This window comes from Artemia franciscana, chromosome 5 (assembly GCF_032884065.1).
Source record: "Artemia franciscana chromosome 5, ASM3288406v1, whole genome shotgun sequence".
NCBI classification, from domain to species: Eukaryota; Metazoa; Arthropoda; class Branchiopoda; order Anostraca; family Artemiidae; genus Artemia; species Artemia franciscana.
In genome coordinates this window covers 59,617,830-59,642,188 of record NC_088867.1, presented here as the reverse complement: position 1 = coordinate 59,642,188, position 24,359 = coordinate 59,617,830, and the positions used below count along the sequence as shown (strand labels likewise).

The window sequence follows — 24,359 nt, the reverse complement described above, 5'->3', positions numbered from 1 at the left end:
TAAGAATATAAAAGTTTGTTACGTAAGTTAATTCTTAAGTTACGTATATTTTTTACTAATAAAAAAGTTCGTTAAAAATTAAAATTTATAGTTGCCTTTTTGTGTAACCGAAAAATTGCATGGCAACTAGGCCTCCTTCCCCATCCCATATTTCTCAAAATCGTCTGATCAGAACTAAGAGAAAGCCATTTAGCCAAGAAAGGAATTAATATACAAATTTCATTTTAATAATTTATGTGCGGAGAGCCGAAACCAAACATGCATTAATTCAAAAACGTTCAGAAATTAAATAAAAAAAAAACTATTTTTTTTAGCTGAAAGTAAGGAGTGACATTAAAACTTAAAACGAACATAAATTACTCCGTATATGAAATGGGTTGTCCCCTCCGCAATCCTTCGCTCTTTACGCTAAAGTTTGACTCTTTACCACAATTCTGCTTTTTAAGACAATTAAAAGCTTTAGCATAAAGAGCGAGGGATTGCGGAGGGGATAACCCATTTCATATACGGAGTAATTTCTGTTCGTTCTAAGTTTTAATGCCGCTCCTTACTTTCAGTTAGAAAAACTAGTTGTTTTTTTTTTATGTAATTCTTATAGTAATGCTAGAAAATCCTGCGACCTTTTCATTGAATTTTTCTCCCCCCCATGACAGATTCCTGCAAGGAAAGATCCTCCAACATAGCCCCCTCCCCTAAGCCCCACCCCCAAACAAAATAAAATCCCCCTGAAAAAGTCTGTATACTTCCCAATAACCATTATTATATGTAAACACTGGTCAAAGTTTGTAACTTGTAGCCCCTCCCCCAGGGATTGTGGGGGAGTAAGTCATCCCCAAAGACATAGTTATTGTGGTTTTCGACTATGCTGAACAAAATGGCTATCTCAAAATTTTGATCCGTTGACTTTGGGAAAAAATGAGCGTGGGAGGGGGCCTAGATGCCCTCCAACTTTTTTGGTCACTTAAAAAGGGCACTAGAATTTTTCATTTCCATTAGAATGAGCCCTCTTGTGATATTCTAGGGCCACTTGGTCGATACGACGACCCCTGGGAAAAAGAAAAAACAAAAACAAAACAAATAAACACGCACCCGTGATTTGTCTTCTGGCAAAAAATACAAAATTCCACATTTTTGTAGATAGGAGTTTGAAGCTTCTACAGTAGGGTTCTCTGATACGCTGAATCTGATGGTGTCATTTTTGTTAAGATTCTACAACTTTTAGGGGGTATTTCGCCCTATTTTCCTAAATAAGGCAAATTTTCTCAGGCTCGTAACTTTTGATGGGTAAGACTAAACTTGATGAAACTTATATATTTAAAATCAGCATTAAAATGCGATTCTTTCGACGTAGCTATTGATATCAAAATTCAATTTTTAAGAGTTTTGGTTACCATTGAGCCGGGTCGCTCCTTACTACAGTTCGTTACCACGAACTGTTTGATGCACCCTTTAATAACCAGCGTACTTCAGTATGTAAGAGCAATCGTTGAAATTCTTCATCATTTTCATCTCACAATTATACAAATAAAAGCGTATTCAATGCATTACTTTTTGTTTTGTTAACTGCATTTAATCACAAATTGAAGTGATTGGTGCAATTTCTCACTAAATTTTTCGCTACTGGATGTTGTCGATGGATGACGCAGTGAATTGCAGTTACCTTTGGAACTTTTTTTTAAGATGGCTTTTTACCCACGATATTGCCCGACCATGGCAGGAGCTCCATCTTTTGCCATGAAATAATGTTTGTGAATGACGATTTGTCCTTAAAAAATCACTCAGGACTAACTCTTCATGAATTTCTTGGTCCATAACAACTCGAACATATGCCAATAATTTTGTTTCATTACCGGGTAAGGTCCAGTTGAATAGAAAAATGTGTTGTTTGCAGATAATTACATAAGAAATTTTAATATCAGAGCGCCAAAGGTTCCAACACCTCCCCTGGAAGAAAATGCCATCATGCCATTGGTCAGAGCATAAAAACATAAAATATATAACACCAACTGCAAAATCATCATACATAAATAGTAGCTCTTCATGAATTTCTTGGTCCATAACAAATCGAACATATGCCAATAATAATGCTTCATTACTTGGTAAGGTCCAGTTGAATAGAAAAATTGGGTGTTTGCAGACAATTACATAAGAAACTTTTAATATCAGAGCTCATATCATCAATACGTCTTTGTACAGTGTTGTCACTCAAAGGAGTCCTTTTGATTATGTCGAATGGAGATTTGGGCTAGAACAGTTTTTAAAACCTCTTCAACAGCGGGTAAAATTAACTGTTCTCCAATGATGTGCGGTTTTCCAGATTTCGCTTTAAGTAATGAGATATTGTAAGACGCTCGCAAGCCATCATCGTTTCTTTCAGACGTTGAAGCAAACATACTGTGCTCAGTGGGTCTCTTTAAATTTTTTCCTTCAATTTTTGAAAATATTCAAGATCTTTATCTATTTTATCAGGATGACACCTTCTCAGATGATCTTTGAGCTTTGGTGGTTTCATAGCGTCATTGCTAAAACTTTGTTGCATAAAAGGCATATGGGCAAATGCTTGTCTGCTTTTGATGGTAGAAAATCAAATTTAAATAATCAACAATGTATTATCTACATTTTTTCGGCACCGTTTCGTATTAATTACTTACCTATACATTACTTACCTTATATTATATATATTATATAATATACATATATATATATATATATATATATATATATATATATATATATATATATATATATATATATATATATATATATATATATATATATATATATACTAGCTGTTGGGGTGGCGCTTCGCGCCACCCCAACACCTAGTTGGTGGGGGCGCTTCGCGCCCCCCCCCAAGCCCCCCCGCGCGCGTAAGTCGTTACGCGCCATAATAGTTACGCGCCATTGTAGTTGTGTCCCTATGTCCCACCTGTGAATATAGATAGATATATATATATATATATATATATATATATATATATATATATATATATATATATATATATATATATATATATATATATATATATATATATATATATATATATATATATATATATATATATATATATATATATATATATATATATATGGTTTTAACTACGTAAAACTTGCGAATATACAACATTCTTTGCTGTCCCATTGTCTTTGTATATAAATAAATTGTCAGGTTTACCGACTCTTGAACATGCAACATATAATGGTCCATGGGAAAACAATCTGTATTCAGATCTATACCTCATGATTCTAATGATTGCCCTTGAGCTTTGTTGATGGTGATTGCTAATCGACCATTCCCTGTCCCGGTGTCCCGGTCGTCATTTACATCCCCCTGTTTCCCCCGGTGTCCCCGTTGTAGTTGTGTCCCTGTGTCCCGGTCGTCATTTATATTCCCTGTGTCCCGGTCGTCATTTGTATCCCGGTGTCCCGGTCTGTATATACATTCGTTTTTTAGTTTTGTTTTTCTCCTTTATTTTTTTCCTTTTTTTTTCTTTTTTAGCTTATTTAGATTTTTAGATTTTTTAGTTTTTTATTAGTTTTTAGTTTTTTTTTCTTTTTAGTTTTTTTGTCCCGGTCGTCATTTATATCCCCCTGTTTCCCCCGGTGTCCCCGTTGTAGTTGTGTCCCTGTGTCCCGGTCGTCATTTATATTCCCTGTGTCCCGGTCGTCATTTGTATCCCGGTGTACCGGTCTGTATATACATTCGTTTTTTAGTTTTGTTTTTCTCCTTTATTTTTTTCCTTTTTTTTTCTTTTTTAGTTTATTTAGATTTTTAGATTTTTTAGTTTTTTTATTAGTTTTTAGTTTTTTTTTCTTTTTAGTTTTTTTGTAGTTTTTACCTTCTTTTTAGTTTTGTTAATTTTTTTTTTTACTTATGTCCTGGTCGTCATTTATACTCCCTGTGTCCCGGTGCTTTGTTGATTGCTAATCGAACATTCCTTTTGTCCTGGTCGCTTTCTCTTTGAGTGTCGTCATTTATTTTTTTCTTTTTTAGTTCTTTTAGTTTTTACCTTTTTTAGTTTTTTTTAGTTTTTTAGATGAAAATTTTTTTTAGTTTTTTCCTTTTTTTCTTTTTAGTTTTTTATTGGTTTTTACCTTTATGTTAGCTTATTTTTCAGTTTTTTCCTTTTTTTTTAGTTTTTTTTTATTTTTTATTTTTTTTAGTTTTTTACCTTTTTTTAGTTTTTTTAGTTTTTTTAGTTTTTTTAGTTTTTTAGCTTTTTTACTTTTTTTATTAGTTTTTAGTTTTTTTGTAGTTTTTGCCTTTTTTTAGTTTTTTCAGTTTTTTTTTTAGTTTTTTATTGGTTTTTACCTTTATTTTAGCTTATTTTTCAGTTTTTTCCTTTTTTTTAGTTTTTTTTAGTTTTTAGTTTTTTTAGTTTTTTACCTTTTTTTAGTTTTTTTAGTTTTTTTAGTTTTTTAGCTTTTTTATTTTTTTTATTAGTTTTTAGTTTTTTTTGTAGTTTTTGCCTTTTTTTTAGTTTTTTTAGTTTTTTAGCTTTTTTATTAGTTTTTAGTTTTTTTTGTAGTTTTTGCCTTTTTTTAGTTTTTTTTAGTTTTTTAGCTTTTTTATTTTTTTTATTAGTTTTTAGTTTTTTTTGTAGTTTTTGCCTTTTTTTAGTTTTTTCAGTTTTGACGTCACCTGATCCAGTTTTTTCAGGTGACGTCACCTGATCCACGATCCACAGACAACTTATTTTTATATATATAGATAGTTTTTTTTTTTTACTTATGTCCTGGTTGTCATTTATACTCCCTGTGTCCCGGTGCTTTGTTGATTGCTAATCGAACATTCCTTTTGTCCTGGTCGCTTTCTCTTTGAGTGTTGTCATTTATTTTTTTCTTTTTTAGTTCTTTTAGTTTTTACCTTTTTTAGTTTTTTTTAGTTTTTTAGATGAAAATTTTTTTTAGTTTTTTCCTTTTTTTCTTTTTAGTTTTTTATTGGTTTTTACCTTTATTTTAGCTTATTTTTCAGTTTTTTCCTTTTTTTTAGTTTTTTTTTATTTTTTATTTTTTTTAGTTTTTTACCTTTTTTAGTTTTTTTAGTTTTTTTAGTTTTTTAGCTTTTTTACTTTTTATATTAGTTTTTAGTTTTTTTTTTGTAGTTTTTGCCTTTTTTTAGTTTTTTCAGTTTTTTTTTTAGTTTTTTATTAGTTTTTACCTTTATTTTAGCTTATTTTTCAGTTTTTTCCTTTTTTTTTAGTTTTTAGTTTTTTTAGTTTTTTACCTTTTTTTAGTTTTTTTAGTTTTTTTAGTTTTTTAGCTTTTTTATTTTTTTTATTAGTTTTTAGTTTTTTTTGTAGTTTTTGCCTTTTTTTAGTTTTTTTAGTTTTTTAGCTTTTTTATTAGTTTTTAGTTTTTTTGTAGTTTTTGCCTTTTTTTAGTTTTTTTAGTTTTTTAGCTTTTTTATTTTTTTTATTAGTTTTTAGTTTTTTTTGTAGTTTTTGCCTTTTTTAGTTTTTTCAGTTTTGACGTCACCTGATCCAGTTTTTTCAGGTGACGTCACCTGATCCATCCACAGACAGACAACTTATTTTTATATATATAGAAGATTGGACTTCTAAGTTAAGGCTGTAGTAGTGGATCCTAATGAACTGTGTCAATGAGTGAAAAAATTATATTGTTTTATATTATATTTTATTTTGTATTTATATTATATTATGTCTTTATACAACATACCACCCCAACACCTAGTTGGTGGGGGCGCTTCGCGCCCCCCCCAAGCCCCCCCGCGCGCGTAAGTCGTTACGCGCCATAATAGTTACGCGCCATTGTAGTTGTGTCCCTATGTCCCACCTGTGAATATAGATATATATATATATATATGGTTTTAACTACGTAAAACTTGCGAATATACAACATTCTTTGCTGTCCCATTGTCTTTGCATATAAATAGATTGTCAGGTTATCCCCCTGTTTCCCCCGGTGTCCCCGTTGTAGTTGTGTCCCTGTGTCCCGGTCGTCATTTATATTCCCTGTGTCCCGCGTCCCGGTCATCATTTGTATCCCGGTGTCCCGGTCTGTATATACATTCGTTTTTTAGTTTTGTTTTTCTCCTTTATTTTTTTCCTTTTTTTTTCTTTTTTAGCTTATTTAGATTTTTAGATTTTTTAGTTTTTTTTATTAGTTTTTAGTTTTTATTTCTTTTTAGTTTTTTTGTCCCGGTCGTCATTTATATCCCCCTGTTTCCCCCGGTGTCCCCGTTGTAGTTGTGTCCCTGTGTCCCGGTCGTTATTTACATTCCCTGTGTCCCGGTCGTCATTTGTATCCCGGTGTACCGGTCTGTATATACATTCGTTTTTTAGTTTTGTTTTTCTCCTTTATTTTTTTCCTTTTTTTTTCTTTTTTAGTTTATTTAGATTTTTAGATTTTTTAGTTTTTTTATTAGTTTTTAGTTTTTTTTTCTTTTTAGTTTTTTTGTAGTTTTTACCTTCTTTTTAGTTTTGTTAATTTTTTTTTTTACTTGTGTCCTGGTCGTCATTTATACTCCCTGTGTCCCGGTGCTTTGTTGATTGCTAATCGAACATTCCTTTTGTCCTGGTCGCTTTCTCTTTGAGTGTCGTCATTTATTTTTTTCTTTTTTAGTTCTTTTAGTTTTTACCTTTTTTAGTTTTTTTTTAGTTTTTAGTTTTTTTAGTTTTTTACCTTTTTTTAGTTTTTTTAGTTTTTTAGCTTTTTTATTTTTTTTATTAGTTTTTAGTTTTTTTGTAGTTTTTGCCTTTTTTTTTAGTTTTTTGTCCTGGTCGCTTTCTCTTTGAGTGTCGTCATTTATTAGTTTTTTCCTTTTTTTTTTTAGTTTTTTATTGGTTTTTACCTTTATTTTAGCTTATTTTTCAGTTTTTTCCTTTTTTTTAGTTTTTTTTTATTTTTTATTTTTTTTAGTTTTTTACCTTTTTTTAGTTTTTTTAGTTTTTTTAGTTTTTTAGCTTTTTTACTTTTTTTATTAGTTTTTAGTTTTTTTTTGTAGTTTTTGCCTTTTTTTAGTTTTTTCAGTTTTTTTTTTAGTTTTTTATTGGTTTTTACCTTTATAGTTTTTTTAGTTTTTTAGCTTTTTTATTTTTTTTATTAGTTTTTAGTTTTTTTTTGTAGTTTTTGCCTTTTTTTAGTTTTTTCAGTTTTGACGTCACCTAATCCAGTTTTTTCAGGTGACGTCACCTGACACATCCATCCACACATCCATCCACACATCCACAGACAGACAACTTATTTTTATATATATAGATATATATATATATATATATATTATATTTATATATATATATGTTATTATATTTATATTACTATAATATATAATATATATTTATATATACATATACATAATATTATATATAATATATAATAAAACATTTTCGAGAAAAAAACTGAAAAAAAGAACAACTAAAATAAAAGACAAAAAGACAAAAACTAAAGAAAAAGAAAAAAAACTAAAAAAAAAACTAAAAAAAGTAAAAAACTAAAAAAAACTAAAAAAAGGAAAAGCTAAAAAAACTAAAACAGAAAAAGAAAAAAAGAAAAAGAAAAAAAGAAAAAACTAAAAAACTAAAAAACTAAAAAATAAAAAATAAAAAAAAACTAAATTAGGTAAAAAAAACTTACAAAACTAAAAAGAAAAAAGAAAAAACTAAAAAAACGTCAAAGAATAAAATTAAAAAAAATAAAAAAAAATAAAAAGAGAAACAAAATCGATAAAAAGATAAAAATCTATAAATGACGTCCTGTTCGCAACACAAAATCAGGCTTGCGGCTGATAGAGATAGTAAAAAAAGAAGGCGTGTCGCTGTATAACAAAAGCAATGTCTGTATAATTATCCTACAATGTCACCAAAAAGGGAGCACCAGGAGGAAACACCAGAGCAACGCAAAACCAGGTTTGCGGCTCAAAGAGAAAGGGCCAGATTAGGAATGTCAAATTTACGTCATCAATTCGATCCAAAAATATCTATCTTCATTTTTTGAAACAAAATAACAAAAAAAAGGTTTTTTTCAAATACTGGGGGACTTTTTAGTTGTTTTTTTTCCGATTTTTAGTGAAAATAATGAAAGAGGTATTTTTTGTAATCTAAGGGAGAGGGTAATTTCCCATTCCCCCAATTAGCTGCCCTAATACTGAAAGAGTGGTTCCTTATGAGTAGCAGTCAGAAAAGATGACTAAAAAATGCCCATCAATAATTTTATGCCAACTCTGCACATTATTATACTTATTCTCTTTTAGTAAAACCCTATTAGAGGCTATCTTAGGAACACTATTCCAGTATTATTGTTCCTACTGCAAAACACGCTGAAAGAAGAACCTTGAAGGAGTTCCACTGAATTAATAAATGTTTACTTTCAGTTTTCATTGGTATTATTGAACACAAAATCTTTTGAGTTCTAGTCTACAGGACCGCCAACACGCAAAAATTCAATTGGGGGGGGACTGGGAAAGATTTTCCAATATCTGGAAGGAGATTTTTCCCCGATTTCTTCAGTACCGATGTCAAAAAAAGTGTTCTCTTCAAAACATTCGGGGGAAGGGATCTAAGGGGTAAGGTGAAAATAGGAGAGGTAATTGACCTACCCCTATACCTCTCTCAAATTGGTGTCCCTGTAAGTTTGTTCAGAAGAAAGAAAATTTAGTGTTCATGGTATTGGAATTACACTTTAAAAGTTCAATTCCATGTTAATTTCGGCAGAGGTACGAAGACAGCATTGCCGAAAAATATCCACAGGAAATTCTGGAAGACGAGCATGGTAATAGAGTAGTTGTTTTATTTTGAAAAAATAATCCATAATTTATTTTATTTTCATAATTCCATTGTATCCATAAATTCTTACTTTCAGAATGCAATGACATCATAAACCCTAAACCCTAATTTTTGAAACCCAAACCCTAAACCCTAATTTTTGAAACCATAAGCCCACAATCATAAACCCTAGCTTATTCAGCAGAATGAATATTAAGCATTTATGGCACTGAACATAGACGCTATGCGCTCTAAAAATTTAATTCTAAGCATTTTCAATAAAAGCAGTAATACAACATGCAAGTTGTAATATCAAATGATGAAACTGAAATCTTGCTGCCAAAAGATGTATCCGCAGATAAAATATGAATGATCAGTTATATTTATTTATGAGAATCACTTATCATTTGTCTATCTTCTTTCACGACCTCTGGGTTAAACTCCTAGTTAGCAGCTCAGAGGGTGATTTCTTATCAAGGCATAAAATTGACGAATTACACATTCAAAATACATCATTGATAACGGATTCAAATTAGAAATTCTCAGCTCAAAACTTTAATTTTTTTTGAAACAGATTTTTACATTGCTCCTGGAGTTCCGTATGATAGTTGTGGCATACCTTATGCTTGTTTTAGTATGGGTGTGCATTATGCATACATACACGCAGCGTGTACGTCTAGGCACCCGGAGTGCGTTAGATTGGCTCCCAAGCACGGTGTTGGGATATTTATGGCAATTTGATGTCTGCGCCTGCGCTCGCCAAGATTAAAGTCTTTCAGCACTGAAGTAATAGATGGACAAAGTGTCAAGCTGCCACACAGTAGGGGCAAACAGAGTATGAGAACTTGAGAAATTTAGCTACTGTCTTGGATATGTTTCAAACAACTTCTCCGCATGCTTTCAATCCATTTTGAGAGACACTTAGATTTGCATTAAGGCAGAAACAGATCAACTATCTCATCTTAAAATGCAACATGCTTCTCTTATATGGACATGGAAGTGCTTTTACCCTTCTTAAAATGTTAGTTTTCTAAGGTGCCGTTAATGGACTAAATTATAGGTTGTATATAAAAAAGGACTTTTATATTTGGTCAAAGCTTTAACATAACTAGAGGTAACATTACCTTTTTTTAATTCATATTGCCCTTGTGGATGGGTTTACTTTGGAGCATTTGAATTTTTAACTCCTCAAACGTACTTTGCAATTTGGTAAGAAATTATAGGATTCTAATACTATGTCATTTTGTAAGTCTGTTGCCAGTGATTCTACGGTTGTGACTAAGGGATATATCGTACCATCTCAATTTAAATGCCACTTACCATATAAATAATCTTTGGGGTTGACAATTCCACAATATTCAGATAATTTGGGCTTGCATTTCTTACAATATAATAATACGAAAGATTTTCCAAAATGCAGAGTAAACGAGTAGGCTATTATTTAAGACTAGCAGAAAACAGTCAGATATGGAATAATCAGAAGTACTATGAATATGGCAGTGTCTAAGGCCGTGTCCAGGGGGAGGGTTTAGAGGGCTTGAGCCCCACCCCCAAAATGTTTGTCCAACTCGAAAAAAGGAACAAAATGTATATAGACAAGTTTTTAATTCGTTTTAAAGGTTTTTACCCACTAAAAACAACATATCGGTGCTACCTATGCCTTGGTGTTTAAAATGGAGTTTGCAAGTTTCCTCAATAGGGTTTTTGGCAATGGTTATTCCTATCGTGTACTTTTTGTTTGATAGTTACCACTCCTGAAAGAGCCACAACTAGCCATTTGTTCTCACTAGACAGTTTTTTTAACGGACTATTGCTCACTGCACTGCAGTGAGCACTACTCACTGCAGCACCGAGCTGCTTGAGGACTACACACCAACAAACTTTCCTTCTTTACCCCACTTCATTCAAAACCCTTCCAAGAAGTTCTGGTTTCTCTTAAATCCTTCCTTAAGACCTCCCTCCCAATTTGGAGACGACCTGCTTATCGTTTGGCCCTAGATGGTTGACAGAAAAGGACGATCTTTGGAAATTTGTCTGCAGAGCTTGTACTCGCCATCTTACTCATTCTTTCATTATATCCCTAGATATAACCATGTTTTTTGACAGAACCAATTTTTTGATAGTATAATTTTTTTTTGTCTAGCTTAATGTTTGAAATACGGTCAGTCGGACGGGTATTCAAAAGAATCCGTAGATGATTCCTCAGGGGAACATATAAAGAACCCCTTCGTCTTTCAGACAATCCACGTTTCAGAACCACACTTGACCACTGATATCACTGTACCCTCCAATACTCTAATTTTGGTTCGCAGACTTAACTTCCGTTTCTACCAAATTTTTTCAATTTTGAAAAAACACCCTGGGCTTTGGCTATTCTACTTTTAACATCTTCATTGCATCCACCATCTTTAATAATAATAATAAAACAAACAAGTTTCATCAATTAAAAGTAAGAAGCAACATTAAAACAAAATACGAACAGAATTTATTACGTATATGAGGGCCTTTGTCCCCTCCTCAATACCTCGCGATCACGCTTAATTTTTCGCACTTAAAAACAAAAACTTCATATTGATCTAATTAACCAACCCTTCTGTTTCAGTATCGTTCTTAAAGAATTGGAAAAAAGTCAAATCCCGAAATTAGGACCGAACGACTTTAGCAAAGATAGGGGCACGACAGAGGAGCTAGCTGGCCTCTAATCTTTTTGGTCGTTTACAAATGGCACTAAAAAATTAAATTTCCGTTTAAGTAAGCTTTCTCCTGACATTCTAATGTCACTGGTTCGATACGATCACCCCAGAAAAAAAAAACATGGATCCTTGATCTATCTTTCTTTTGGCCAAAAAAGGAAAAAATTCTAAATTAAACATTTTTGAAGAGGGCTATTGAAACCTTTATAGTAAAATTCTCTAGTACACTGAATTGGACGGAATGGTTTCATTAAGATTCCTTGACTTTTAGGGGGGACGGGCCTTCTTTTCATTAGAATCAGGCAAATTTTCTCAGGCTCGTAATATTTGATAGTAAAATTCAACTTAATGAATCTTATATATGGAATGAGCACAATAAGTCAATTCTTTTGATATATCTATTTATATCAAAATTATGTTTTTTAGAGTTTCGGTTACTATTGAGCTGCATTGCTCGTTACTTACAGATAGATACTACAAACTGGTTGGTACTATCTAGACTAATTAAAAAAAAATACGAAAAAGAAGTTTTTCAAAGAAAAGAAAAGTTCATTTTAAAATTAAGATCAGCAGATACAAATATCTGTTAAAATTCAAACTTAAGACAACCAGAAGCTACTATTAAAGAATAATTAAAACCCAAAACGAACGCAAATTGAATAAACAATCATAGTAAAAAAAAAACGTACAACAAGTAATAATATAAATGAATAAATAAATCTTAAAGGGAGTAATGCTTAAATTGAATATGCAAATCAAGCTTAAACGAAAAAAATGCTATTGGAGTGTAAATGAAATCCCAAAACGAACAGAAATTAAATAAACAATCAATGCAAGCAAACATACAATAGATACTAATTTAAATGAACAAAATAAATCTTAAAAGGAGTGAAACTGAAACTGAATATGCAAGTCAAGCTTGAAACGAACAAAAATCACTACAAAAAAGAGTATGGGTATCGCCTCCTTCTCTCACTATAAAAGTCTAAAACCTTTTGAGGCATTGGCACTTTACTGAAAACTATATGTGATTAAACAGTCACTCTTGGAAAGTATAAACAAAATCAAATTGAATATTTTATATATAATGATATCCATTGTTGAACGATCTATCAGTTCAAGATTTTATTTCACCGTAATTTTATTTTCATTTTCAATACTGTAACAACTGAAAAAGAAAATATTTGTAATATAATTCGCTTTCAGTGAAGCACCAATGACGCAGGAGGCTTTAGGTTTTTGCAGTTAAGAATGGGGGCAGCATCCAAACTCTTTTTGCAGTGAAACTATATTCGTCTTGAACAATTTTATAAAGAACTAATAAATTAAACTAACATTTGATGTATAACGATAGTAATTGCTGAAAGCTCATCAGTTAAAAATTTTACTATAATTTTAACATTTACTTTCAATATTAAGTACGAAAGAAAATATTTTTAATATAATTCCTTTTGAGTAAAGCGCCAACGACGCAATAGGTTTTTAAAAGTTTACAGTGAGAGGAGGGTGCGATACCCAGACTCCTGTTTGTAGTGATTTTTGTTCATTTCAAGCTTGATTTGCATATTCAATTTAATTTTCAGTCGTTTTGAGATTTATTTATTCATTTATATTAGTATCTATTGTATATTTGTTTGCATTGATTGCTTATTTAATTCCTGTTTTGTTTTGGGTTTCATTTCTTCTTTAATAGTTGTTTCTGGTCGTTTTAAGTTTGGATTTTAACAGGCATTTGTCTCTGCTAATCTTAAGTTTAAAATGGCCATTACATTTTGCTAAAAACTTCTTCTTCAGAATTTTTTTTAAATTAATATTTGTTCGTTTTTGATTGCAAATAGTTTCAAGTTTTTAAAAATTTCTTATTTCAAAACTTTTATTTTCTACATCAAATGTCCATAATATCAAAATTAGTATCAAAGTAATAGTATCAAAGTAAGAAAAAAACGTAAAGAAAGCATCAATGTAAACAAGGTATCAAAGTAACATTAAGCAACTTGCACAACTTACAACCCTTGCACCGTAAATTGAAGTTGCCACGTAAATCGCAAAACCTAAATATTGAAGTAAACAAAGTGTCAAAGTAACAATAAACAAGTACCGTAACTCAAAGCCACTTCCCCAGGTTTGAGACGGGGGGTTCGACCCCGGAAGCATAGTTATTTGGCCTTTGAACTTTTCTGAACAAAATGGTAATCTCAAAATTTTGACCGGATGCCCTTTGAAAATTTAGTCGGGTCTATTTGAGGAAAAAAGGTGTAAGGGAGGGGTTGGTTGCCCTTTCATAACTTTGGCTTCTTAAAAGGGAACCAGATTACTAGTCAAATGAGCTGTTTTTAGAAAATGAGAAGTTTTTAGAAAAAGACCCAATAAAATATCAAAGCCTTATGGTCTTTATGACCTTTAGTTTTCTATTCTCTATGACTTAGTAACAGAAAAAAAGACTAAAAACTAAAATAGCTTTATATAAGAGATAATCATTCACAAGCAATATATAGAGCTATCCTCCCATTTTGCTGCAAATGGGATTATATTAAGGGTTGGGTTTGATACTAAGGGGTTGGTGGGGCTGGCTTTGCACAACCTTCCCGTCGAGGGAGCTGAAAAAGTGAACTAGAACTTTTAATTTCCAATCAAATGAGCCCTCTCTGAAGCTTATACGCGCATTCCTTCTAGAAGAACCATATTCGCCCCCAGGGCATAGCTTAAAATGCCTGTGCCCGGCCCCGGGTGTTGTGTCGACAGCAATTTTTTGTTATCTGCCCTTGAACTATTTTTTACAAAATGGATGCTTCAAAATTTTTATCTGGTGCATTTGGGGAAAAAAGAGGTTGGGAGAGGAGGCTAATTGCCTTCCTATCACTTTTAACTCTTAAAATATAAACTAGAACTTTCAATTTCCAATCAAATGAGTCCTCTTTGAAGTTTATACGAGCATCCCTTCCATGAGAACCATATATGCAACCAGGAAATAACTTACAACACCCACTTCCGGGCCCTGGGGGCTGTGCCAACATTGGAATTTTTGTTATCTGATGTTTGAACTATTTTGTAAAAAAAAATTGGTCATTTCATAGCTTTTATGGGATAGGTTTGGTGAAAAAAGAGTGTCAGGGCGCTAGTTGCCCTTGGATCTGTTTTAACTCTTAAAAAGTGAACTAGAACTTTCAATTTCCAATCAATTAAGCCCTCTATGAAGTTTATACGAGCATCTCTTCCACAAGAACCATATGTGCCCCCAGGGGATAGCTTACAACGACTATCCCGGCCCCTGGAGGGTTGTGTCAACACCAAAGTTTGTGTTATCTGACCTTTCAACTATTTATTACAAAATAGTTATCTAGAATTTTTATCTGATGCATCTGGGGAAAAGGGCATGGGGGAGGGTGGGGCTAGTTACCATCCGATCTCTTTTGACTCTTAAAAGGTGAACAAGAACTTTCACTTTCCAAACAAATTAGCCCTCTCTGAAGTATATACGTGTATCCCTTGCATAAGAATCATATATGCCCCCAGATCATAGCTTGCAACGCCTGTCCCTGGGCCCTGGGGGGGGGGGTTGTGTCGACACCATTTTTTTTGTTATCTAGCTTTTTAACTATTCTGAACAAAATGTATATCTCAAAATTTTTTATCTCATGCATTTGGCAAAAAAAGAGTGATGAGGGGAGGGGGGCTAGTTGCCTTCCGATCTCTTTTCACTCTTAAAAGGTGAACAAGAACAAGAACTTTCCAAATAAATGAGCCCTCTCTCAAGTATATACGAGCATCCTTTCCATAAGAACCATATTTTCCCCCAAGGCATGACCTACAACGCCTGCCCTCGGGCCCCGGGGTTGTGTCGACCCAAGAATTTTATTATATGATCTTTAAACTATTTTAACCTTAAAAATTTTAATCGGATGTATTTGGGGAAAAAGGGCATGGGGGCTGTTTTCCGATCCCTTTTGACTCTTAAAAAGTGAACTATAAATTTCAATTTCCAATCAAATGATCCCTCTTTCAATTTTATACGACTATCTCTTCCGTAAGAACCTTATATGCCCCAGGCATTAAGTTAAAACGTCTACCCCCGGGCCCTGGACGGCTGTATTGACATCGGAGTTTTGTTATCTGACCTTTGAACTATTTTTCAACAGAATGTGTATCTCAAAATTCTTATCTGATACATTTATCTGATGATTTTATCTGATTCATCTCAAAATTTTTATCTGATGCATTTGGTGCAAAAGAGCATGGAGGGTGGGGTGAGTTGCCCTCTGATCTCTTTTGACTCTGAAAAAGTGAACTAGAACTTTTAATTTCCAATCAAATGAGCCCTCTCTGTAGTTTATACGAGCATCCTTTCTATAAGAACCATATACGCCCCAGGGCATAACTGATAACGCCTGCCACTGGGCCCTCCGGGGTTGTGTCGACCCCGGATTTTTTGTTATATGATCTATTTGAACTATTTATAACAGAATGGCTACCTAAAAATTTGTATCGGATGTATTTGGTGAAAAAGGGCGTGAGGGGGCTATTTGCCCTCTGATCACTTTTGACTCTTAAAAAGTGAACTATAAGTTTCAGTTTCCAATCAAATGAGCCCTCTCTGAAGTTTCTACAAGGATCCATTCCATAAGAGCCTTATATGCCCCCAGGTTATAACTTAGAGCACCACCCCCCGGGCCCTGGGCGGTTGTGTCGACATCAAAGTTTTGTTATCTGACCTTTGAACTATTTTTAACAAAATGGCAATCTCAAATTTTTTATCTGATGCATTTGGAAAAAAAGGCCGTGGGGTGGGGATAGTTGCCCTCCGATTTCTTTTGACGCTGAAAAAGTGAACTAGAATTTACTTCCAATCAAGTGAGCCCTAAACCATATTTGCCCCCAGGGCATAACTTACAACGCCTGCCCCCGGGCCCTGGGGGTCTTGGTGATTTTTTTTTTAAAAACACTAGTGCCAGTTTCCAGTCTTACCAGTTACTCCTACTTTTTAGATATGATGGAAATATGCTAGATTATTCCTACCTGAGTGCAATAAAAGGTGGTTTCGCAGGTTAGTGGCTTTTCCGAAGCCCCTCCCACAGACTGGACACCGGAAAGGCCACATTCCAGAGTGAACATATGCATGAGCTCGAAGATCTCCGGGAGTTGGAAATGATTTTCCGCAATGTGTACACTTGTGAGGCTTCTCCTAGAACATAGAAAGATAATGCTACAGAAGAGAAAATGTTCGATAAAATCTTCAGTTTTTGTATCTTTAACTACCAAGGGCCACAAAAGACAAGTTTTTTACTCCTCACCCCTAGACCAAGAGTGTATCCACGATTTTATTTGGGGGGGGGTATTTTTGGAGAGGGTTTACGAAAAACTTTAAAAACGCATCAAAACTTTGTTACATACATTTTTGTTTCGTTTTTAAGAGTCAAACAAAAATTTAGGGTAGGGCCTGGACCCCCTTGGGTATGACCTTGTTGCAGACCCATATTAGGTCTTTTTATGTGTGGAAACCACAATATTCTTTTCTTTTTTCCAAAATTACCAAGTTTTTGGGGTAATAACACATTTTGGTCGATGTACACGTTGAAGCTTGGAGATAAATAAGCGAAAGTTAAATTTAAAAAATAATTTTAAATTATTTTAATATTAATTTTTAATTTTAATATTACATTTTAAATAATTTTAAATTAAATTAAAAAATAATTTAAAAATTTTAAAAATAAGCGAAAGTTTAAATTTAACTGAGTTAAATTTCATAACCGTTATCATTCATTAGAATTAAGGCAATAACAAAGTCTTGATACGCAAAGGAGATTACACCTTCAAGGGACAGCTACACCTTGATAAGCTCTTTGGTGCCATAGCTTTTGTGCCATGTATTTTTAACTTATTTTGTGCCGAATTTTCACCATCTTTCCCCTAGTTTTACAATTTGGCACGCGCTACTACCGGAAAGTAAAGTGACATGCTTATAATTCAGTTGGTAGCTTTTTTTCTTCCTCTTTTACTTTATCCGTAGTTTTTCTTTTTCGTGTTTATTTCTTCATTTATTTCAGTCCCGATTTACTTCCCTGTGTTTGTAGGATTACAGAAAACTATCGCTTTACTGAAAACGCAAAAGCCAATCATAAAAAACAAGAATATCGATTTAGGAGTCAAAAGCAAAAATGTAGCCTCACAAAACAAACTAATCTATAACGCTTTCATAGCCTTACAGGAGCTGTGATATCAACAACCCGCTCTTTACGCTAAATTTTTTTATTGTTTTAAAAAGTAAAACCGTGACAAAGAGTCAAACTTTAGCGTAAAGAGCGGGGCGTTGAGAAGGGGGCAGCCCCTTTCATATACGGAATAATTTCTGATCGTCTTAAATTTCAATGTCGTTCCTTACTTTCAGTTCAAAAACTTATTTTTAATTTAATTTCTGAACGTTTCTAAATTAATGCACGTTTTGCTTTTTGGCTCATCGTATATGAATAACTAAAATAAAATTTGTATATTAATTTTTGCTTTTTTTGGCTAAATGGCTTTCTCAAAGTTTTGATCGGACGATTTTGAGAAAAAGGGGTGGGGAACGGGGCCTAGTTGCCCTCCAATTTTTTTGTGGCCTTAAAAAGGCCACTCAAACTTTTGATTTTATTTCAGAATGTTTTTATTAGTAATAAATATACGTAACTTACGAATTAACTTACGTAACGAACTTCTATATTCGTATATTTTCATTACGTATAAAAGGGGGTTCTCCTCCTCGTCAATACCTCACTTTTTACACTAAAGTTTGAATTATGTCCCAATTCTTTAAGAATGACCCCCAAACCACAAAGGCCGTTTAATTAGAATAAATAGCTCTTTTGAAATTACTAAAAATACTCTAGCGTATAGCGAGGCATTGAGGAGGGGACGAACCCCTTTATATACGTAACAATTTCTGTTCGTTTTAAGTTTTTATTGTTGCTCCTTACTTTCAGATCAAAAAACTTTTTTTTTACTTAATTTATCATTGTTTTCTTGAAAAATATTGAAAAATTGAGCGCCCCCTTCATGGAAGTAATCTTCCCCCATCATAAATTCCTCCATGGAAAGATCCACGCACGTAACCCCCCACCACTAGAAAAAATCCCCCGTAAAAACGTCTGTATGCTCCCCAATAACCAATACTATATGTTAACAATGGACAAAGTTAATAACTTGCAGCCCTTCCCTTGGGGACTGTGGGAGATGAAGTCCCCCTCAAAGACATATTTATTAGATTTTACGACTATGCTGAAAAAAATGGCTATCTCAAAATTTTGATCCGTGATTTTAGGGTAAAATGAGTGTGGGAGGGGGCCTAGTTGTCCTTCAATTTTTGGTCACTTAGAAAGGGCACTAGAACTTGATTTCCGTTAGAATGAGCCCTCTTATGATATTCTAGGATCACTGGGTCGATACGATCACCCCTGGCAAAAAAAAAACAAATAAAGACGCATCCGTGATCTTTCTTCAGGCAAAAATACAAAATTTCGCATTTTTGCATATAGGAGCTTGAAACCAAAACAGTAGACAGTTAGTTCTCTGATACGCTGAATCTAATGGTGTGATTTTCAAATAAGATTCTATGCCTTTTACGGATTGTTTCCACTTTTTTTCGAAATCAAGCTTGTAACTGTTGATGGCTAAGACTAATCTTGATGAAACTTCACATATTTGAAGTCAGCATTAAAATTTGATTCTTTTGATGTATCTATTGGTATCAAAATTCTGTTTTGGAGTTTCGGCTACTATTTAGCCGGGTCGCTCCTTACTGCCGTTCATTACCACGAACTGTTTGATACAGGCTTTTTTTAGCTTTGACAAGATTTATGGAGAAACTTAATTTCAGCTGGGGGGGAAAACTGGGTTGTGGAGAGGAGAATTGAGGTCTTATAGAACGAACTGAGGTCTGGGGTGTGCACTTTCCTCCGTCTCCCAGCCCCTTAGCAAATTACGAACCTGGTTGTGAACAGAATCTTCAAAGATTTGGTCAGGTATCTGAAGGATTTTGAAAACAAAATTGTGACTTAGACTTAGAGTCTTAGAGACTCTTAGAGACTTAGAGAGTCTTTTAGATTCTTAGATTCTTAGAGAGTCTTAAGACTCTTAGAGAGTCTTCGTGACTTAGAGATGCGTCTTTTCGATCTAATTTTCCAAAAACGTGTAGGAGTCTTAGCTCTGTCCTCTTTATTTCTAGAAACTTCCCCCCCCCCGTATTTCGCACGTAGAAACAAACATACTTCGCAAACCCATATAGTGCATTTTCTGCATAAGATAGATGAATATACACCGACAGATATGCGAATTTGATTCAGGGAATATATTATTCATAGTCTGGAAGGATGTGTTGTGTTTGTGTGTAAGTGGGTGGGTGTTTGTATTTGTGTCTGTTTGTGTATGTATGTGTTTGTGTGTATGTGTGTTTCTGTATGATAACACACTGGATGAAAGAAAAATACAATACCAAAAGTGTAAAAAAAAACTAAACGCTAGCAAAAGTTGAAAATATTTAGGATCGATGTTCATGGCCCATCATCTGTACCTAATTAAAATATATATATATATATTCTTGTGAGTTTTCTTTTTATATATAGAGAAGGCCCATTTTTTTCCAAAACTAGACTTCAATAATTGAAAGGTAAAAAGAAATACCCACTTAAACAACATGTTTGGATAAAAAAAAAACTAATTTTCATCAGATTTCATTGCAAAACCGATTAAAAGGTTTAACTGATTTAAAAAAGAGCTTTTTTTTACGGACAAGGCTCATTTTTTTTGCCAAAACTAGGCTTCTCTGATTAAAAGGAAAAAAAGAACCATTTTAACACGTTTGAATCCACAATTCTTTTTTTGGCAATTCGTTGCAAAACCGATTAAAAGGTCATATTTTTCTATTTTTGTGAGTTTTCTTATGGAAAATGTCCATTTTTTTGCCAAAACTAGGTTTCCCTGATTGAAAGGTAAAAACCGCCCATTTGAACAAAATGTTTGAATCAGCGAAACATATTTTCTTCGTATTTTGTTGCAAAACTGAGCAAGAGGTCACATTTTTCGTCAGTTTTTTAGCCTTTTATGGAGAATGCCTCATTTTTTAGCCAAGACCTTTTTTTAGAATAAAAACCGCGCATTACATTAAACTTTATGACGTGATAAAACTATTAAATATTTGTATAAACACTCTACTATTCGCAAAGATAGACTTACCTTGACATGGGTAAGTCGATGGTAATATAGGTTGGAGGAAGCTGTAAACCGTTTTCCACAAACAGGACATTGGTGAGGCTTCTCTCCAGAATGTATCCTTCGATGAGTGTTCAAGGAAGATGAAGTGGAAAAACCCTTGCCACAAACATCACAACAATGTGGTTTCTCGCCTAATGAATTGAAACAAATTGATACGAAGTTCGTGTATAAGAGAAAAATAAATATTATTTTGACTGCGCTTAATTGACAAGGCTTAATCCAGGGCATTTTCAGCTCTGAGCCCCAACCATGGATGCGTACAATTTCTTATAAAGAAAATGTATGAACTTCTCTGGGTATGCCTACTCTGGGTAGGTACCCGGCTCAATAGTAACCGAAACTCTACAAAACGGAAATTTGATATAAATAATTACATTAAAAAATAACATTTTAATGCTGATTTCAAATATATAAGTTTCATCAGGTTTAGTCTTACCCATCAAAAGTTGCGAGCCTGAGAAAATTTGCGTTATTTTAGAAAATAGGGGAAAACACCCCCTAAAAATAAAACAATCTTAACTAAAATCACACCATAAGATTCAGCGTATCAGAGAACCCTATTGTAGAAGTTTCAAGCTCCTATCTACAAAAAGGTGGAATTTCGTATTTTTTGCCAGAAGACAGGTCACGGATGCGTGCTTATTTGTTTTTTTGTTTTTTTGTTGTTTTTTTCCCCAGGGTTGATCGTATCGAGTCAGTGGTCGTAGAATTTCGCGAGAGGGCTCATTCTAACGGAGATTAAAAGTTCTAGTGCCCTTTTAAGTGACCAAAAAATTGGAGGGCACCAAGGCCCCCTCCCACGCTCTTTTTCCCCCAAGTCACCAGATCAAAATTCTGAGATAGCTATTTTAATTACCATGGTCGAAAAACCTAATAACTATGTCTTTGGGACTACTTACTCCCCTACGGTCCCCGTGGGAGGGGCTGCAAGTTACAAACTTTGACCGTTGTTTACATATACTGGCTATTGGGGAGTATACAGACGTTTTCAGAGGGATTTTTTTGGTTTGGGGGGATGGGAGTGGAGGGGAGGTTATGTGGCAGGATCTTTCCATGGAGAAATTTGTCAAGGGGGAAGAGAATTTCAATGAAGGGGGCGCAGGATTTTCCAATATTATTTTTAAAATAACAATGAACAAATAAATATGAAAAGTTTTTTTTAACTGAAAGTAAGGAGCAGCATCAAAACTTAAAACGAACAGAAATTATTACGCATATGATGGGTTACCTCCTCGTAATACCGCGCTCTTTACGCAAAGTATTTTTAGTAATTTCAACTATTTATTCTACGGCCTTTGTGATTCAGGGGTCATTCTTAAGGAATTGGGCAAAATTCAAGTTTTAGTGTAAAGAGCGAGTTATTGACGAGAGGTGAACCCCCTCTTATACGTAATAAAAACATACAAATATAGAAGTTCGTTACGTAAGTTAATTCGTAAGTTACGTATATTTTTTACTAATAAAAACGTTCGTAAAAAATTAAAAGTTCTAGTTGCCTTTTTAAGTAATCAAAATTGGAGGGCAACTAGGCCTCCTCCCCCGCTCCTTTTTCTCAAAATATTCCGATTAAAACTATGAGAAAGCCATTTACCAAAAAGAAAATTAATATACAAATTTTGTTTTCATTATTTATGTGCAGAGAGCCAAAATCAAAACATGCATTAATTCAAAAAGTTCAGAAATTAAATTAAAAAAAACAAGTTTTTTAAAACTGAAAGTAAGGAGCGATATTAAAACTTAAAACGCAGAAATTACTCCGTATATAAAAGGGGCTTTTCCTTCTCAACGCCCCGCTCTTTACACTAAAGTTTTTTACTGTTTTGGAAAGTAGAGTTAAGAGAAAGAGTCAAACTTTAGCGTAAAGAGCGGGGCGTTGAAGAGGAAAAGCCCCTTTTATATACGGAGTACTTTCTTTTCGTTTTAAGTTTTAACGTCGCTCCTTACTTTCACTTAAAAAAAACTTTTTTTTTTATTTAATACATACTTAAATCCAACGGAAAAAGAGCACATCATTAAGTCATTGTAGTATAAGTAGCCAGTTCTTTCGGTAACTAAATAAAATATTTTCTCAAATCACAGTAAAGAGTTGCATTAAAAATTAAAACAAAGTCCGTATATGAGGGGGATGCCCCTTACTCAACTCCCCACTCTTTGCGCTAAAATTTTATAATGGTTTAAAAATAATTCTTTTTCCAATGCAACGGCACTTGTGTTTGAGCAGTCTTTCTCAAGGAACTGGGGCAAAAGTCATACTTTAGCATAAAAAGCGGGGTAGAGGGGGGAGGCTTAAGTGGGGCAATGTATGGAGCAATTTCTGTTCGTTATAAGTTTTACGCTCTTATCTTTCACTTTAGAAAACTTTTGTATTTGTTTAATTTCTATTGATTTTTAACAGTACACCTAAGGTTGCCCTAAATGCAAGGAGAGCTGCTGCTTATGAAATCCAACTCTTTTAGCCAATATTTAACATTTACATCGGAATGCTTCAAACAAGAGCTCATTTAGCGCATGAATATATATATATATATATATATATATATATATATATATATATATATATATATATATATATATATATATATATATATATATACATTCACGTCATAAGAAAAAAACAAATTTCACATTTTGCAGATAGTGCCTTTAGGGCTCTCGTACAAGTTGAATTCCATTGCATAATTTCCACCATGATGGCATCCCTTTTTTGGGGATTTTAATACCTGTTTCTAAAATTATGCAAATTTTCATGTGCCAATATCTTTTAATGAGTGACTTTAAAATTAATACACTTTGCATATTTTGAATCATCACGAATAATAGATATTGTTGTTGCATATATTTTAAATAAAACTTTTTAAAATTTCTGTTTTTAATGGCAAGAGTTATTCATTACTTATAGTTTTTTAGTTGTTTCATCCACGGATCTCTTAAATGTGAAGGAGCGATATTACTCCCTCGTTTAATCCTGTTTTGGTTTATATTCCAGTTCAATATTCCCAAAACAATGGTTTGAAAATGATATTTGTCCCTGGAGAATATCCCCTTAAATAAATATCCTCAATTCTTGAGTTTTAAAAGCAGATTCTTCGACCAAACCTTCTTATAGGTATTTCTACATGGACGTCAGTAGGGGAAGGGGTTCGTTGCTCCTGGGAAACAAGAAGACACCAAACGCTGTATACGCAAAAGAATCGAAAAATACTACCATTTATTAGAGGCATTGTCCAAAAATATTCATGGAAATCAAGACGGAAAATAGATTAATTTATTATTTAGTTAAATGAACCTTTAGAATAAAATTTTAAATTAAAAAAATAGCTTGAGCAATATGTAAATATACATGCGTGAATCAATATGTGGGGTTCATATATGTAGGAAAAAAAAATATTAGATGGCAAGTAGTCTTACCCGTGCACCAGCTTTGAGGGACCATCGAAGGAGAAGATAGTTTGAAGACCTAATCTTCTCCTGCCTAATATAAAAAATAAAAAACAGAATAAAAAAAGGATATGTTATAATTTTTTCACTTTCTTATATGCAAACTCAAATGTTGAAAACTAAAGAAATGAATGAATCAAACAGTTCGTGGTAACGAACTGTAGTAAGGAGCTATCCGGCTCAATAGTAAACGAAAATAAAAAAACGGAATTTTGATACTAAAATAAACATCAAAAGAATCGGATTCTGATTTTAAATATATAAG

The 24,359-nt window shown here is 33.1% G+C and overlaps 1 protein-coding gene across 3 annotated transcripts in view; it reads right to left on the bottom strand.

The window, feature by feature from the left end:
* The window catches only part of LOC136027658 (zinc finger protein 675-like), a 152,180-nt gene that overhangs the window by 38,775 nt on the left and 89,046 nt on the right, over nt 1-24,359 (bottom strand). For all 3 annotated transcript variants that reach the window (XM_065705093.1, XM_065705092.1, XM_065705091.1), the window contains exons 5-6: nt 20,618-20,787; nt 16,430-16,595 (exon numbers count right to left, since the gene is read on the bottom strand). In XM_065705093.1, coding sequence (XP_065561165.1) covers nt 16,430-16,595; nt 20,618-20,787 — 336 coding nt within the window. The remainder of the gene's footprint in view (nt 1-16,429; nt 16,596-20,617; nt 20,788-24,359) is intronic.